The sequence below is a fragment of the Microtus oregoni genome, unplaced genomic scaffold (assembly GCF_018167655.1).
Source record: "Microtus oregoni isolate MIOR12 unplaced genomic scaffold, Mior012 000055F_ref0000237, whole genome shotgun sequence".
Taxonomy (NCBI): Eukaryota; Metazoa; Chordata; class Mammalia; order Rodentia; family Cricetidae; genus Microtus; species Microtus oregoni.
In genome coordinates, this window is record NW_024543831.1 from 13,893,248 (window position 1) to 13,910,418 (window position 17,171).

The 17,171-nt window shown below is 43.1% G+C and overlaps 1 protein-coding gene across 3 annotated transcripts in view; it reads left to right on the plus strand.

Annotated features, from left to right (window-relative positions):
* The window catches only part of Ptpn9 (protein tyrosine phosphatase non-receptor type 9), a 79,047-nt gene extending 67,657 nt beyond the window's left edge, over window positions 1–11,390 (plus strand). For all 3 annotated transcript variants that reach the window (XM_041638518.1, XM_041638520.1, XM_041638519.1), the window contains 4 exons: window positions 3,736–3,814; window positions 4,947–5,097; window positions 7,576–7,783; window positions 9,110–11,390. In XM_041638518.1, coding sequence (XP_041494452.1) covers window positions 3,736–3,814; window positions 4,947–5,097; window positions 7,576–7,783; window positions 9,110–9,324 — 653 coding nt within the window. In that variant the 3' untranslated portion in view covers window positions 9,325–11,390. The remainder of the gene's footprint in view (window positions 1–3,735; window positions 3,815–4,946; window positions 5,098–7,575; window positions 7,784–9,109) is intronic.
* The last annotated feature ends 5,781 nt before the right edge of the window (window positions 11,391–17,171 follow it).

The following is a 17,171-nucleotide window of genomic DNA, read 5'->3' on the forward strand; positions in this document are numbered from 1 at the left end:
TTCTACCCTCCCCTTTTCTCTCCCAACTACCTACCCAACCATCATCCATCCATCCAGCTATCTATCTATCTGAGTCTGGCTTTGTAGACTAGGCTGGTGCTCCTCCCACCTCTTTTCTCTGTTTTTTTTTTTTTTTTTTTTTTTTCTTTTTCGAGACAGGGTTTCTCTGTGGCTTTGGAGCCTGTCCTGGAGCTAACTTTGTAGACCAGGCTGGTCTCGAACTCACAGAGATCCACCTGCCTCTGCCTCCCGAGTGCTGGGATTAAAGGCGTGCACCACCATCGCCCGGCTCTGTTTTTGTTTTTAAAGGTTTGTTTTGTTTTTGTTTTACATGTATGAGTGTTTTGCCTGCATGCTTGTATGTGCATGCATGCTGTGACCATGGATGCCAGAAGGCAGTTGTCGATCCCCTGAAACTAGAGGGATGGATGGTAGTGAGTCACCAAGTGGGTACTGTTGTCAGGCACTTGTTATCCCAGCACTAGGTGGCAGAGATAGGAGGATTTCTGGGGCTCAGGGGCTATCCAACCTACCCTAATTGGCAGGTCCCAATGAGAGAACCTGTCTCAAAACAAAATACTACTAAACCCAAAACAAGGTGGATAGCAGTTGTTTCAATGCGCATACATGAATGGCTATTTGAACACAGACATACTCTTTTTTAAAATTTCACACACAAATGTTGGTGCTTACTAAAAGACTTTCAGAGAAGTAGTAGAACCAATGGGCTTTTGGGTCTAAATTAACCCTTGATGTTACCCTGCTTTTCTGAAAATGGAGAGGGAAAACACTTGGAAGGCATAAAGAATCATCTTGAGGAGTTATTGCAGTGTGCTCACCATTGAGCAGATTCTAAATAGAAAAGGTCAGTTTCCCAAACGGCGTTTGTCCTTCACATCCTATTTACCGAAATTGTGACTTTCTTAAATGTCTGATGTAAGATGCTATAAATTAAATGGTTAAAGTATTTAGGACCAGTCATATCATCCAGAGCTTAGGAGAGAGGAAATCCCTTTAGTGTCCTGCTCATAGAGAGCCTGGAGGAAGATTCAGCACTTAAAAATAGAGGGTTGGAGAGATGGCTCAGCACCTGCTGCTCTTCCAGAGGACCAGAGTTCAGTTCCTAGTAATTGCATAGAGAGGCTCATGACTGCCTGTAACTCTAGGTCTAGGCACTCAGACACCTTCTTCTGACCTCTGCAGTTATGCATACATGTTTGGAATGCATTCCTACAGATAAGCACACACATGCACAAAAGTAAACATAAAATAAATCTTAAAAACTGGATAAAAATGGTATGCTTTTATAGATGAGGGAGGCAGTACAAAGGAACAGAGTCAGAGATTCATTGCTGCATTATGACGAAGCAACTTTAGGATTAAGTTATAAGGAGAAAGATATTCAGGAAAAACACTTTAGAATGGTATTAGCAACTTAGAAAAAAATAATAAAATCTTTATGGCTGTGAAAATTAGTATATAGAACAGGGGAGCCTGGCAGTGGTGGCACACTTAATCCCAGCACTAGGGAGGAAGAGGCAAGTGGATCTCTGTGAGTTTGAGGCCAGCCTGGTCTACTAGAGCTAGTTTCAGGACAGCTAGGGCTGTTACACAGAGAAGCCCTGTCTCAGGTGGGAAAAAAAAAAAAAAACAGGGGAGATGGCAGGACTTAAAAGATAAAAGCAAAAATATTCCAAGGGGAAAAAATTGTGAGAATTCACTTGGCAACTTCTGGAGATGATGGAAATAGGTGTGTTGACTTCAATTTAGCTGGGCGGTGGTGGTGCACACATTTAATCCCAGCACGCACACGGGAGGCAGATACAGGCGGACCTCTGTGAGTTCAAGATCAGCCTGGTCTACAAAGTGAATTTCAGAACAGGCTTCAAAGTTACAGAGAAACCCTGTCTCGAAAAAAAAAAAAGTTCACTTTAACTTTTTTGAAGAATAAATGATTTAAAAATATCAGAATTGGGGTGGGTGAGATGGCTCATACAGTAAAGGTGCTTGTGGTCCTGGCCTGGTGGGAGAAAACAGACTTAAAATACAAGTTCTTTTTTTTTTTTTTTTGATGATTTTTAAAAAAAAATTTATTTATTTATTAGATATGCAATGTTCTGTCTTCATGTATATCTGCCCACCAGAAGAGGGCACCAGATCTCATAGATGGTTTTGAGCCACCATGTAGTTTCTGGGAATTAACTCAGGACCTCTAGAAGAACAGCCAGTGCTCTTAACCTCTGAGCCATCTCTGCAGCCCAAAATACAAGTTCTTAGCATGGATCCACTTGTTCACGTGGCACACCTGCTCCCATACTTACTAACAAAACAATAGTGATAATCATTTTAACAAAGACTACTAGAAGTCTTATATAGTGATGAGAAAGTCGAGAAAGAAAGCTGGGCATGGCGGCACATGCCTAATTCCTGCACACTGGCAGCCAGGGAGGCAGGGTCCCAAGTTCCAGGCCTGTCTAAGCTCTACAGTAAGACCCTGTCGAAAAAGGGAAAGGAACTGAGGGAGGGTACGTGTGTAAGTTGAGGGATGAAATGACTTTTGAAGAAGACTAGGTCCCAGTCCTGAGGGACTTGAGCCAGTGGTTTGAAGTTAATTGTTCTGAAACTGAGGGTCAGGTGGGGTGAGACAGGTCAGTGGCACTGGTCCATCAGGTTGCTGAGGCGCTGTGGCTCAGGCTCTGAGAGGTCTTAACAGTGCTCTCTGCATATGGCTCACTTGTGAACATTCTGTTCCCTTTTATTTTTGGTGAAGATTCATTTTTATTCATCTTTAAAATTTTATTTTTATATGTGTAGGTGTTTTGCCTGTTTGCATGTATAGCACCACATGCATGCAGTACCCACAGAGACCAGAAGAAGGCATCAAATCCTCTGGAATTTACATTACAAATGCTCTTAGCTGCCATGTGGGTGCTTGGAATTCAACCCAGTTCCTTTGCAAGATCAACAACTGTTCTTAACCACTGGTCTCTCTAGCCCTGATTTATTTTATTTTTAATTATGTATATGTATGTTTGTATGTGGATGTGTGCATGTGAATGCAGGTTCCTGTGGATCCCTTGGAGGTGGAGTTACACACTAAGATACCTGATATATGTTCTGGGAACTGAATTTAGGACTTCTGCAAGAACAGCATGAGGGGCCGGAGAGATGGCTTAATGGTTAAGAGCATTGCCTGCTCTTCCAAAGGTTCTGAGTTCAATTCCCGGCAACCACATGGTGGTTCACAACCATCTGTAATGAGGTCTGGTGCCCTCTTCTGGCCTGCAGGCATACACACAGACAGAATATTGTATACATAATAAATAAATAAATAAATAAATAAATAAATATTAAAAAAAAAAAGAACAGCATGAGTTTTCAACTGCTGAGCCATCTCTCCAGCCCTGTCATTCTATGTCTCTAATACTCATACTGAGATGTTATGGTTGGTGTGAGAACCTCTCTGAAAAAAATCAGAGATAAAAGTAGGAAGTCTGTGGTGGCTCATGAATACTTGTAATTGCAGCACTTGGGAGGGGAGGCCAGAGGAACAGGAGTTCTGGGTCATGCTGGAGTACAGAGTGAGTCTGAGTCTAGGAGAGACCCTCTCTCAGAAAAGCAGCAACAACGGAAAGAAAAGCAGGGAGCTTACATCTGTGCTTTGGAGTTACTATTTGGAAGAAAGACAGATGCATTTCTGAAGAGTCTGTTCTTCGTCTTCTCCTTTCATTCCAGGCCCTTTGGAGAATACTTATCGTGACTTCTGGCTCATGGTTTGGGAGCAAAAAGTTTTGGTGATTGTAATGACCACCCGGTAAGTTAGTCTTTTTTCCATACCCTCCCTGCCTTTACCATGACCCTGAGTGACTAGGAAAGCCATGGCATATTACTTGCTGACATGCTGAGGTCTGGTGGAGAAAGAGATAGCCTTGTAGATATTTAATCCCTAATTCTAGGGACCCAGTGCTCCCTATAGCCGCCCTGGGGTCCTGGCCTTATTCACTGGAGGAAGCGCTGTCAAGCAGAAGGCTCGACTCAAGAGGGAAGATGCTTCTGGCTGCTGGATCCCCAGTCCCTTTGCTTTTCATTTCCTTCTTTCTTCAATTGCTTCCTCTTCCTTCATTTCTCTTCATTCAAGAGGAAACAGGAGGGAGGGGAACATGAGGCAGGGAGTTCTGAATCAAGAGTTGTTCTTGAAATTTGGCGATTCTGCCAGATTTAAAGAATTTAATATTTTATTAGTTTCATCATTAGTTATAACCTATTTTAGATGGGGAAGAACAAAAAGATGATAGCTGGGCAGTATGCCTTTAATTCCAGCATTTGTGAGGCCTAGGGCAGCAAGTCGCTGTATTTAAGGTCAGCCTGGTCTACAAAAAGAGTTCCAGGATGGCCAATTCTCAAATAGAGAAAGGAAGGAAGGAAGGAAGGAAGGAAAAGGAAAAGGAAAAGGAAAAGATGTTTGCTCAGTTCCCTTCCTCAGGGCCCTGCTAATAGCCACCTGTAGTTAAGAGAAGTATCACCTCAGAGTATTCTGAGGCCACTGAAAAATGGTGAGGTGAAGTCTGTGGACCTCCTAGTCACATCCAGGACTTGTCTTCCCCAGTGCTGTGTCAGCCAAGGGCCCCTCCTTAGTGGAGAAGAAACTGAGCAGTGGCTTAGGCCTGGCCCTCACTCTGTTTTTCCTTCTCTTTATCCCAGGTAAGTGAGATGATATAGTTAATGCACCATGCATATCTGCCAACCGGACATGTGTAGGTACTTTAGCTGTTTATCATCTGTTTAGAATGGAGAGATTTCATTCTTTTTCTGCCAAGCATCAGTGGCAGACTTCAGGAGCTTTGCAGATCACATGACATTGCTGCCTAGGAGCTCAGCAGTTTGTGGTAGGAAGAAGCTTTTTGCTAGTTGAAGAGTGAAACTTACCTTGCTCTGTCTGTCTTCAGCTTCGAGGAAGGCGGAAGGAGAAAATGTGGACAGTACTGGCCTTTAGAAAAAGACTCTCGGATCCGATTTGGATTCCTCACGGTGACTAATCTAGGAGTGGAGAACATGAACCATTATAAGAAAACAACTCTAGAAATTCACAACACAGAGGTAAATGAAGCTTTCTCTTTTCTCACTTTCGTAAAACTAGTGAAGCTCCTTTAAAGAGGTTCTTGTTGAGGGTGATGATGCATACTTTTAATCAACACTTGGCAAGAAAAGGCAGGTGGATAGCTGTGAGTTCAAAGTCAGCCTGGCCTAGCCAGGCAGTGGTGGCGCACGCCTTTAATCCCAGCACTCGGGAGGCAGAGGCAGGCGGATCTCTGTGAGTTCGAGACCAGCCTGGTCTACAGAGCTAGTTCCAGGATAGGCTCCAAAAGCCACAGAGAAACCAAAAAAAAAAAAAAAAAGTCAGCCTGGCCTATACGGTGAGTTCCAGGCCATCCAGGGCTACATATTGAGTTCCGGTCTCAACAAAACAAAAACAAAAAAAGAAAATTTCTCAAGAGAATAGACAGGATTTTAAGGAGGTTATAAACTGCTTTTTTTTTTTTTTTGTAAACAAGTTAAAGATATTCAGCTGAGAAGCCAGTTATGTGGTGTATGCTTTTAATCCCACACTCCAGAGACAGGGGCAGCTGGATCTCTTATGAGTTTAAGGCCAGCCTGGTCTACATAGTAAGTTCCAAGCCAGTACTTGGAACACAAACACACCCACCTTCCAAACTAATATAGTCATCATCTCAATACAAGAGTGGCATTAAAGAGAAATTAAACTTTCAACGTTGGGAATCTGGGTCTTAAGCCATGCTTATTATCCTACCCTGCAGGAGGCTGAGGCAGGATTATAAATTGAAAATAGCCTGGACTACACAATATGGATCTTGTCTTAGAAAACTACAATAAGGAACTAGAGCGATGCTGGCTTAGCTGTTAGAGACCTTGCTACTCAAGCGTGAGAATGAGAGTTCAGATCATGGTACTCATGCATCAGCTGGGAGTCCCATGCATACCTGTAAACAATTCTGATGGATGTGGGGGCAAGAGGATTCCTAGGCTTTCTGGCTTATAGCCTAGCTAAGAATAGATGTGCTCCAGGTTGAGAAAGAACTCTGCCTCAAAGGAACAGGCAGAACGTGAGAGGAGGACACCTGATGTTCTACTTGGGCTTGCATGTGTACATATGCACACATGTACATACGCTCACACATAGATGTATACTCATGAAGGAATGGAGTAAGTCATTAAGTGGATAAATATGTTGGTTTTATTTTGAGACAATGTCTCTTACTATGTAACCTTAGCTGGCCTAGAGCTCACTAAATAGACCAGTCTGGGCTCAAATTCACAGAAATCCTTCTGCTTGCCTCTGTCTCCCACATTCTGGGATTTAGAGGTGTGTCCTACCGTGCCTGACAATTTTTTTTAAGCAAGATTTTTTTTTTAAAGATTTATTTATTTATTATGTATACAGTATTCTCAGTGCTCTGCTTGTAGGCCAGAAGAGGGCACCAGATCTCAATACAGATGGCTGTGAGCTACTATGTGGTTGCTGGGAATTGAACTCAGGACCTTTGGAAGAGCAGGCAGTGCTCTTAACCACTGAGCCATTTCTCCAGCCCCCAAGATTTTTTTTTTGATACTATAATTTAATTACATTTCTCTCTTTCCTTTCTTCCCTCCAAACCTTCCCTGTTCTTCAAATGCATAGCTTTTTTCTTACTGTTACTGCATGAATATACATATTTGTGTGTGCATACATACATATGTATATATTGTGTGTGTAAATATATTTGTGTGTGTGTATATATATGTATATATATTCTTAAATATAACCTGTTGAGTCCATATAACTACTGTATTATTTTTGCAGAACTGACTGGCACTGAACAACTAGTCGGTGTGCTCTTCCTAGGGAATACCACTTCTCTGGCTGGAAGACTTTTTTTTTTTTTTTTTTTTTTTTTTTTTGTTTTTTCGAGACAGGGTTTCTCTGTGGTTTTGGAACCTGTCCTGGAACCTTGTAGACCAGGCTGGTCTCAAACTCACAGAGATCCGCCTGCCTCTGCCTCCCGAGTGCTGGGATTAAAGGCGTGTGCCACCACTGTCTAGCCTAAAATACTTATATTTTTTTTAAGGTTTATTTTATTTATTATGTATACAGTGTTCTGCCTGAATGTATGTCTGCAATGCAGTCCAAAAGAGGGTACCAGAATGTAGTATAGATGGTTGTGAGCCACCATGTGGTTGCTGGGAATTGAACTCAGCACCTCTGGTAGAGCAGTCAGTGCTCTAAACCTCTGAGCCATTTCTCCAGCCCCCCCCCCCTTTTTTTTTTAAACTACAAAAATAAACAAGAAAAATAAACACTGCTACTATATAGCAGTCTGCCTTCCCCAAACATTTAGCCCTTCCTTCGGGTTTGGGGTAGAGAAGCAGCTGTGATGAAAGGTGAGACCAGAAGACAGGAGCCTTGTTGATATGAATGCTAAGGTGTTAAGAACCTGGAAAAGCCCAGGATAGTCAGAGTAAATAGGGATGATAGCATTAACTTTTGCTTCTTCTTTTCTTTTCTTTTTTTAATTTAAGGAGCGGCAGAAACGCCAGGTGACCCACTTCCAGTTCCTGAGCTGGCCAGATTATGGTGTCCCTTCCTCAGCAGCTTCCCTCATTGACTTTCTGAGAGTGGTCAGAAACCAGCAGAGCCTGGCTGTCGGCAGCCTGGGAGCACGGTCCAAAGGGCAGTGCCCCGAGCCACCCATTGTGGTACATTGCAGTGCAGGCATTGGCAGGACAGGTACTGTACCTCTTACACTGCTGATAGTGGGGTAAAGAGGAGGAACTAGAAGCCTGGGGCATGTCTGTGATTGGAGAAAGAACTCATTCATTCCCTTAGTGGCAAACTGCGTTGATAATCACTCTTCAATGTTCTTTTGTATTTTTTATGCTGGGGATACTGCTTGCCAAAATATATAATTTACGAACCACGTTCTTAGAGTTGTTTTATACATTCTATCATCAGTGATCTTCTGACCTTGTCAACTCTGTCATCACCATGATTATGGTTCCCAGAGTGATTAGCTGGCCCTCTCCTTGGGGCCGCTTTTCCCTTTGCTGGTCTTATCTTTCCCTTCCTCCCCCTCCTCCTCTTTTTTTTTTTTTGATAAATTATTTATTTATTTATTTATTATGTATACAATATTCTTTCTGCGTGTATGACTGCAGGCCAGAAGAGGGTACCAGACCTCATTACAGATGGTTGTAAGCCACCATGTGGTTGCTGGGAATTGAACTCAGGACCTTTGGAAGAGCAGGCAATGCTCTTAACCACTGAGCCATCTCTCCAGCCCCCCTCCTCCTCTTTTTTGTTGTTTCTTTGAGACCACATCTTACTATGAAGTCCAGTCTGACCTGGAATTCACAGCAATCCTTTTGGCTTAGCCTCCCCAATCATGGGATTCTAAGCTTGTATCATCTTGCTTGACTTCTGTGTTATTCATCATGGATCTGGTTAACAGCTGTGGCTTAATAAAATGTGTGCTGGGGCTGGAGAGATGGCTCAGTGGTTAAGAGCACCGCCTGCTCTTCCAAAGGTCCTGAGTTCAATTCCCAGCAACCACATGGTGGCTCACAACCATCTTTAATGAGGTCTGGTGCCCTCTTCTGGCCTGCAGGCATACGTACAAACAGACTGTATACATAATAAGTAAATAAATAAATCTTTAAAAAAAAATAAATAAATAAAAAAATAAAATAAAATGTGTGCTGACTTGATAAGGTCAGAGGTCCCCTGGGGAGGAAAACCAAGAAAAATCTATTAGTAGTAGACCCCTGGAGAGCACAAGCTCTGGAAATCGGGTGTGGAAGTACTGTTGCTTTGTCTGGTATTGAAGCAGGAAGTTCGTCTTCAACACCTATCTACTTACTCTTCTTGTTCCTCCCATGTATGTCCTGAGAGACAGGAGACTCTGGCCTTTAGCACATCCTGCGATACTATTAGACTTAAGTCCTCCTGCCATCAGACCCTTGCCTTTGAATTCATTCATCCAGTTTTGCAAGCTGTTTTGGTAAAAGGAAGAATATGGGGAAGTACACTCATATGACTATTTCCTTCCTTCTTCAGGTACCTTCTGCTCACTGGACATCTGCCTGGCACAGCTAGAGGAGCTCGGCACCCTTAATGTGTTCCAGACAGTGTCGCGCATGAGGACACAGAGGGCCTTCAGTATCCAGACCCCTGAGCAGTACTACTTTTGCTACAAGGCCATTCTGGAATTTGCAGAGAAGGAAGGAATGGTTCCCTCTGGTCACAGCCTGTTGGCCATGGAGGGTCAGTAGCTGTTCCACGAATTTCCACCTGCTGGCCAGCCTTCCTTAAACTACCCTGGACACCGCTGAGCCTATAGGTTGCCATCAGCTATGCTGAAGCCATGGATCAACCTCTTTCTTGTGTCTCCCAGCGCACATGTGCACGCAAGGCAGCCTTTTCCTTTGGCTAGATAAATGTGGTGAAATTGCCACTAGAAAGGGCCAGCAGCAATGTGTTCTTAATTCCTAGCACCTGCTATTGAACTGTGCCTTACTAAAACCAAATTGTGGCTATTGATTTTTGCCAGGGTCCCTGAGGTAAGTGGGGAAGGAACCCCCATCTCCCAATGCCATTCTTCTAGAAGTCTCCTCCTTCCCTTTGCTAGGATTTGACAGGGAGGTTTGGTGAGCATTCACTTTCCTGCCCAGAGAGCTTGACCAAGTTACATATTCTAGAGAATATCCCGAGTGCCAAGCACGTTTATACATAGGGCGTGTATTCCAGTCTTTTCTGTCCTTCTGTGTGTGTGCGCGTGTACGTATGTGCACTTATGTGTATGGATCCATATGTATGTGTGTATATAATATATACTGTATGTGATAATATGGTTGTATTCTATAAATACATATACACACAGATACTCTTTGTAGACGTTCCTGGGGCTTCAACTCACAGTTGAGCATTCTTTGCTTCTTGGACCTTGCTGACTAGTCTGAACTAGCTGGGATTGGGGATCATGCTCATGTTGTCAGACAGCAGAGTGATAGAAGACAACATATACTTTTTTCCCAGCCACAGGCTCCTCTTCCTTAATGACATCTTTCCCTTTGGACTCAATGCTTGTTGGAGCCAAAAATACTGACGACGGTAACACTGGTTCACTTTAGCATGGGTTGTCCTCCATCTAACAAATTTTCTGTTTACCTTGCTGATTTGGGGAACAGACCTCCACTGTGATTCCAAACTCTGTCTTACTTACCCCAGCAATGGGGTCCAAGGCTAGAGATGAATTTACAGAGCTGCCAGAGCCAAAAGTAATCGGTACGAAATCTTAAAAGAAAGGAGAAAATATTAAAAGGTCCTGGAGTGACCGAGAGGAACCTACTATGAAACTCCCTTCCTGGGAGGACAAGCTGGGGCCCCTTTTTCTTTCATTGAAAGACCCTTTCTTTGTGTAACTCTTCCTAGTCGACTGAGATGCCCAGTTCTCCTTGCCTGCTAGCCTGCCAGATCCTAGACCTCAAACTAGATGTGTTCTATGTCCTTATAAAGTATAATAATCCCCTTGGCTGGATGAGGTAGTTCCTTGCAATCACTGGTCCCCTGCCCATCCAACTTGATCCTGTCTTTCCCCAGTCTGATTCGCCAGGAATAGAATCAAGAGTTCTCAACACTCAGTGTTCATACAAAACTCCACTGAACCCCCCTAAATCTTCCCCTACTCCAGATGATGAGGTTGGCAGCTGGTCAGACCCAATAATTTTATACTGTAATAAGATCTTTGAATGTGTATATTCTTATTTTTTACAATCATTTCATTTTGTATTTAACATCAATGGACTGAGTCAGATTCAGTAAATAATTGTAATGTTCATATTCAATATCTTATAGTGGTACAGTTTTGTATTTACATATAAATATACCAACATGATTAAACCCTTTTAGCTTCATCAATTTAGCACTCTGGGGTTGGGAAGGTGGTTCTGGACAGATGGGGTGGCAGGGAGGGATCCAAAGCTTCACCATCTGAGATCCAGTTCTGAGATGCACCTGCCATGTCTGTGGCTATGGCCTTACCTTTCAACAAAGGTACCAGTACCAACAAAATGCTTGTTGTATGGCAATCTTAGTGCTAATTGCTTTGTCTTGTATGTTATTTCACTGAAATTTCATAATTCTAGTGAATATTCTGTCCCTTCTACACACCCTTCTCCCGTTTCTTCAGCATTGGGATTACGGACGTGCTAATTCATCAGTCTTTCACTGAGTTATAAATGAGAAATATATATATATATGTATAATGATATAATAATATAATGCATAAATGAGAACAGTGGGGTCCAGAGGAATACAGTGATTTGGTTTAAAACTGTAACCCAAACGAATGAAGTCTCTTGATTTACCAGAGATGGAATGGTGCTTGTCTTTGTTGTTGTTGTTCCCCTTTTAGAGTATCATTGTTTTTAAAACTCTAGGACAGTTCACGGTTTTGTTTTGTTTGAGAAAGGAACTTAACAAGTTCAAGGATAGCAATTCTACCTCTGTCTCCCCAGGGCTGGGCTAATAAGGCCTACACTGCCTCACTCAGTTTAGGGAAATTTTTAAAAAAGAATATCTATTTATTTATTATGTATACAATATTCTTCTGTGTGTATGCCTGTAGGCCAGAAGAGGTTACCAGACCTCATTACACATGGTTGTGAGCCACCATGTGGTTGCTGGGAATTGAACTCAGGACCTTTGGAAGAGCAGGCAATGCTCTTAACCTCTGAGCCATCTTTCCAGCCCCAGTTTAGGGAAATTGACCTTGAACTCAGTTCCTTGTACTGGACTTGAAAGATTATAGAATTGATGGCGTCTTCCAGATGGGGATATCTTGGTCTATCCTGAAATCTGCACAGTACCAAAGGGGTCACCATAAACACTGTCCTGCTAGCCTTTCTCTCAGAAGCATTGGCCTTGTAGGGACACTCTTCATATCTGTGCTTTCTAGCTGTTAGCCAGTGACAGCCTGCCCCCTTGGAGCAGGTGTGGCCTGCAACATGCAAATATTAGGGTGTTGTAAATAACAGGAATAACAAACAACATTTAATGGAAACCAACATATTTTAGGTCCTGTTCAGAGTCCTCTGTAGATACTAACACAGTCACTCTCAACAACTGCTTGAAGATAGGTGCTGATCGAAGAAAACAATGAAATACCAGAAAGTTAATTTGCTATGCTGTAGCTCAGAGAGCCTACCTTTACATTAGAAGTTTCTAAGGATCTGTTTCTTGATATGTCCGCACATTTTTCTTGATGGTTTTATCTTAACCAAAGACCAAACTGTTGGATGTGGTGGAATGTGACTGTGATCTCAGTATTGGAGAGGCAGAGGCAAGATGATCAAGAATTCAAGGCTAATTTTAGCTCTACTGGTAGTAGGAGACCAGCCTGCGCTACATGAGACACTCCTTAGAAGGAAAAACAAAATGGTAGCAGACTAAGACAGAATCTCTGAAATTGAAATCAGAAAGATTACAGAAATACTTAGAATTGGTGAATTATACAGAAAACAAGCCTTAACAATAACAAGTCTGGAATAGGTAATTTAGAACTGTTCTTTGTTCAGACTTGCTGTAACTTTGCCCTGTAAATTGCCCAATTCAAGGTTGTGCACTAGTTCTTAGGTGCAAATTCCTGGGCACAAATTCCTGGGCCGCAGGCAGTGGTGGTGCACGCCTTTAATCCCAGCACTCAGGAAGCAGAGGCAGGCGGATCTCTGGGAGTTCGAGGCCAGTCTGGTCTACAAGAGCTAGTTCCGGGACCGGCACCCCAGCTACAGAGAAACCTTGTCAGGGGAGGGGGGGAGGGAATCCTGGGCCCACCCAGTTGGTGGTTGAGTGAATACACGATGACCTAGGCTTTTGAATTGTTATTTAACTCATGTCTCAGATTCTGGGCACAACCAATGATATCTCCTGAGTATTCGGTAAAATTCCTGAGAGAAAAGAGTTCAGTAGTTTTCCCAAACTGCTATTATGCATAGTGCTATCTTTATTAATATTGAAATTTTTAATAAATTTTTGGTGTTTTTGTAAATTTTTTTTATTTATTTTTTTTTTATTTTTCAGTTTTTCGGGACAGGGTTTCTCTGTAGCTTTGGAGCCTGTCCTGGAACTAGCTCTTGTAGACCAGGCTGGCCACAAACTCACAGAGATCCATCTGCCTGCCTCTGCCTCCTGAGTGCTGGGATTAAGAGTGTGTGCCACCACCGCCCGGCTTGAACTTCTATATGCTGGGATTTCAGGAGACTTGCCACCGCACCCAGCTGTTTGTAGCGTTTGCCAGTGTGAGCCTACCTGTGATAGGGTTTTTGTTTTTTGGGTTTTGTTTGTTTGAGACAGGCTTTCTTTATAGAGCTCATGCTGGCCTGGAACACAGCTCCATCTGTGTGCCTCCCAAATGTTGGGTTGAAAGGAGTGTGCAACACATCTGGCTTGGTAGTAGGCATCAAAGGAACCTTTATGGAAGAGAAGCCCAGAAGGTCATCACACAGGAGACTGGGAATAAAGCTAGGGAAATGTGTCCACGGAGTAATGAACATTGTGGGCTTATGCAGACTTCTGCTTCTGATTGGATTATCCCTACCCCCCCCCCAACATTTCTATGTCTGTGCTCTGTATTGCTTCTTTCATTACAGTCAGAATGATGTTGAAGCGACCCTAGCACCTTCAGTCTAAGGAGATCTGCTTCTGTCAGTGTCTGTTAGAATGTACTAGTCAATGGGTATGAGTGGGGGAGCGGAAGAGGTTGGGTGCATGTGGCAAGTGGACTGTGTAGTATCACAACCCCAGAAGAATTGACTTTTGCTCATAAAAGGGTGCATCCAGTCTCCGGGGCAGCCCCAACTGCAGGAACTTGCAAATTAATGTGACCTGAGAGAGGTGAGCGGTGAGATTAAGGTGGATGCATTGATTAGACAGAAAGGTTTTCCTAGAATTACTGAGATCTTTAGTGGTTCCAAGGTTTTAACCTCCTCAATCCAGCCAAGTCCTAGCGTCCTTCTTTAAATAGGACTACTTTAGACAGTCACATACTATGGGTCCACTGACCCTAAAGGCCTAGTTTGTTGGAATTATCAGACTCTTTCTTAGGCTAGATCCCCCACTTTAGCTCTCCAAGTTTCTCTTATTCCCAAAGACCCCTCTTTCAAACTCTTGCCATTTCCTTACATTCCCTCAGTTCTTTTCTACTTGGCCCCCAAGTTGGATAGAAAGTAGGTTAAGGGCCAGGTATGTTGGTGTGTATCTTTAATCCTAGCACTGAGAAGGCAAAGCCAGGCAGATCTCTATTGAGTTTGAGGCCTGCCTGGTCTGCATTGCAAGTTCCTAGACAACCAAGGTTACATACAAAGACCCTGTCTTTAAACATAAAAGGAAAGAAGTAGGAGGAGGAAGACATGCCCTTGAATCTCCCGTCTTTTTGTCTTCCCTGTTGCTCCCTGTGGTATGACAGGTGTCTGAGAGCCAGAGTTAACTTGCCAAGCATCCTAGGTCTTCTAATTTCTGTCTTAGATTTGTTTTTGGCCTGGGTCACTGTCCATGGGTGATAGCAGAAGGTCTGCCAGCCAGGGAGTCAGACTTTTTGGGGGGAGCTATCGTTCCAATAATTAGCCATTAAACAGTTTTTGCATTACACTGTCTGTACTTAATTGCTGAGGGAATCTCCATCTGCTTCTTAGCCATAGCCATTATAGTGCCTTTCCCCCGTTTCAGTTAAACTGGCCATGCTGAAGTGTCAGACTCAAGCTTTTCAGGCTAAGGCCCTGGAGGATATAGCACCATACTAGACTCTCTAAGGAAGATAGGTACAGGGTGGGAACTACTGTACTTGTCTTCTTCTTCCTTCTCCTCCTCTATTTATTTATTTATTTATTTATTGTTTTTTTGAGACAGGGTTTCTCTGTGTAGCTTTTAGAGCCTGTCCCAGAACTAGCTCTGTAGACAGGCTGGTCTCAAACTCACAGAGATCCACCTGCCCCTACCAAGTGCTGGGAGTAAAGGCGTGCGCCACCACCACCCGGGGATCTTTTTTTTTGGTTTTTCGAGACAGCGTTTCTCTGTAGCTTTGGTGTCGGTCCTGGAACTAGCTCTTGTAGACCAGGCTGCCCTCAAACTCCCAGAGATCCGCCTGCCTCTGCCTCCCTAGTGCTGGGATTGAAGGCGTGCACCACCACCGCCCCCGCTCCACCCGGCTCTTTAAGTTGTTCTTTAACAAGGCACAGCACTCAGGAAATAGAGGCAGATGGATCTCCGTGTGTTCGAGTCCAGCCTGGTCTACAAGAGCTAATTCTAAGACAGCTAGGACTGTTACACAGAGAAACCCTATTTTGCCAAACAAAACAAAACTCTGATGATTATAGTCACTAAAGGCCCCCTCATTCCAGGCTGACTTCCCTGTGCTTGTATACCATATTAAATTCTTTTTTTTTAAACCTTAGCTGTTTTTTATTATTATTATTATTATTATATATACAATATTCTGTCTGTGTGTATGCCTGCAGGCCAGAAGAGGGCACCAGACCTCATTACAGATGGTTGTGAGCCACCATGTGGTTGCTGGGAATTGAACTCAGGACCTTTGGAAGAGCAGGCAATGCTCTTAACCTCTGAGCCATCTCTCCAGCCCCCATATTAAATTCTTGTTTTCCAATCTACTGCAGAATTTTGTCTTAAAACCTTCATCAAGTCTAGCCAGATACAGAGCAGAGCAAAGGTCAGCCAGTTCATCTAGTGACATCTCTTTATTTACTTCCTGACTTAAGTACATATCCTTGCAGGGGCTGTCTGGGAGGAAACTTGAGGCAATGGGGAAGGAATATGGATAGTGCTCAGGCTGCCTTCACTTCAGGGTACCTTTTTCTTTGATAGTGGGCTTCTCAGAGTTTATGTGAGCAGAGGAACCTGTTGTCTTAATAAAAAAGGTACCAGCCACCAATCTGTCTATAAAACAGCGCCAGATAAACTTGGGGAATATACTATTACTACATCTGCCTTCCTGATTTAGGATCATAGAGGACCTGGGTTCAGTTCCCAGCACCCACGTGGCATCTAACAACTGTCTGTAGCTCCAAGATCTGATACCCTCACACAGACATATATGTAGGCAAAACACCAATGCACATAAAAATAAATAATAAATAATAGAAATTCCAACTTTCCAATAAAAAATACTGTAGTATATGCCACTGAAGATGGCTAGCTAGCTAGAGATGAGAGTTTTTTCTTTGAGGTGTGCAATGCAAGGACTTCGCAGTAAATTGACCAGGAGAGGAGCATTGTAACGTTGAAAAAGGAAGAAAAAGTGAAGGACTCATGAGTGGAGGCTAGACATACTTATTTTAAATTTCCTAAAATACTACAGCCCACTGTAGTACAGAACCTTACTAATCAAAGATAAATGATTTGCTTAAATAATGTAGCTATAAGGTGGTTAAACTTTTTTGTTTGTTTGTTTTAGTTTTTTTAGTTTTTCTCTGTAGCTTTGGGGCCTTTCCCAGAACTAGTTCTTGTAGACCAGGCTGGCCTCGAACTCATAGAGATCCACCTGCCTCTGCCTCTGGAGTGCTGGGATTAAAGGCGTGCCACCACTACCTGCTGCTAGCTCACATTTTTGAAACAGAATGAGCTAAACACATCTGTGTTACAAGTGCTCACATTTGCATTACTAGCTCTGAGGACTCGGGAGGCTTGGGTAGGATCATCATGGATTTTAGGCCAGCAGGGCTATGTGAAACCCTTTCTCAAAAAATAAGGTGTGTTGTGGGGAGGGGAGGGACTTGAGAGACAGTCAAGTTTTTGTCCCACAAGAACGAAGCCAAGTTCAATTTCCTGCAACCATGGAAATCAACATGGGTGGCATAAGCTTTTAATTCCAGCAATAGGGAAGAGAAGGTAGGCCAGAGACACTGGCGTGGAAGGAGTTCCTTTTTCTGAATGAGGGTTTGTACGTCATGTCCATGAAGTAGATGGAGGGTAACAGTTTTAAATATATATATTTTGAATTGAAGACTCATGTCTGTATGTGGCTGGGAGACAAATCTTGTTTTTCTAGAACTATTTGATGACAAAGTGCTGTTAGAATCCTCTCAAGGGAGCAGGCAGGGTTTCTCTC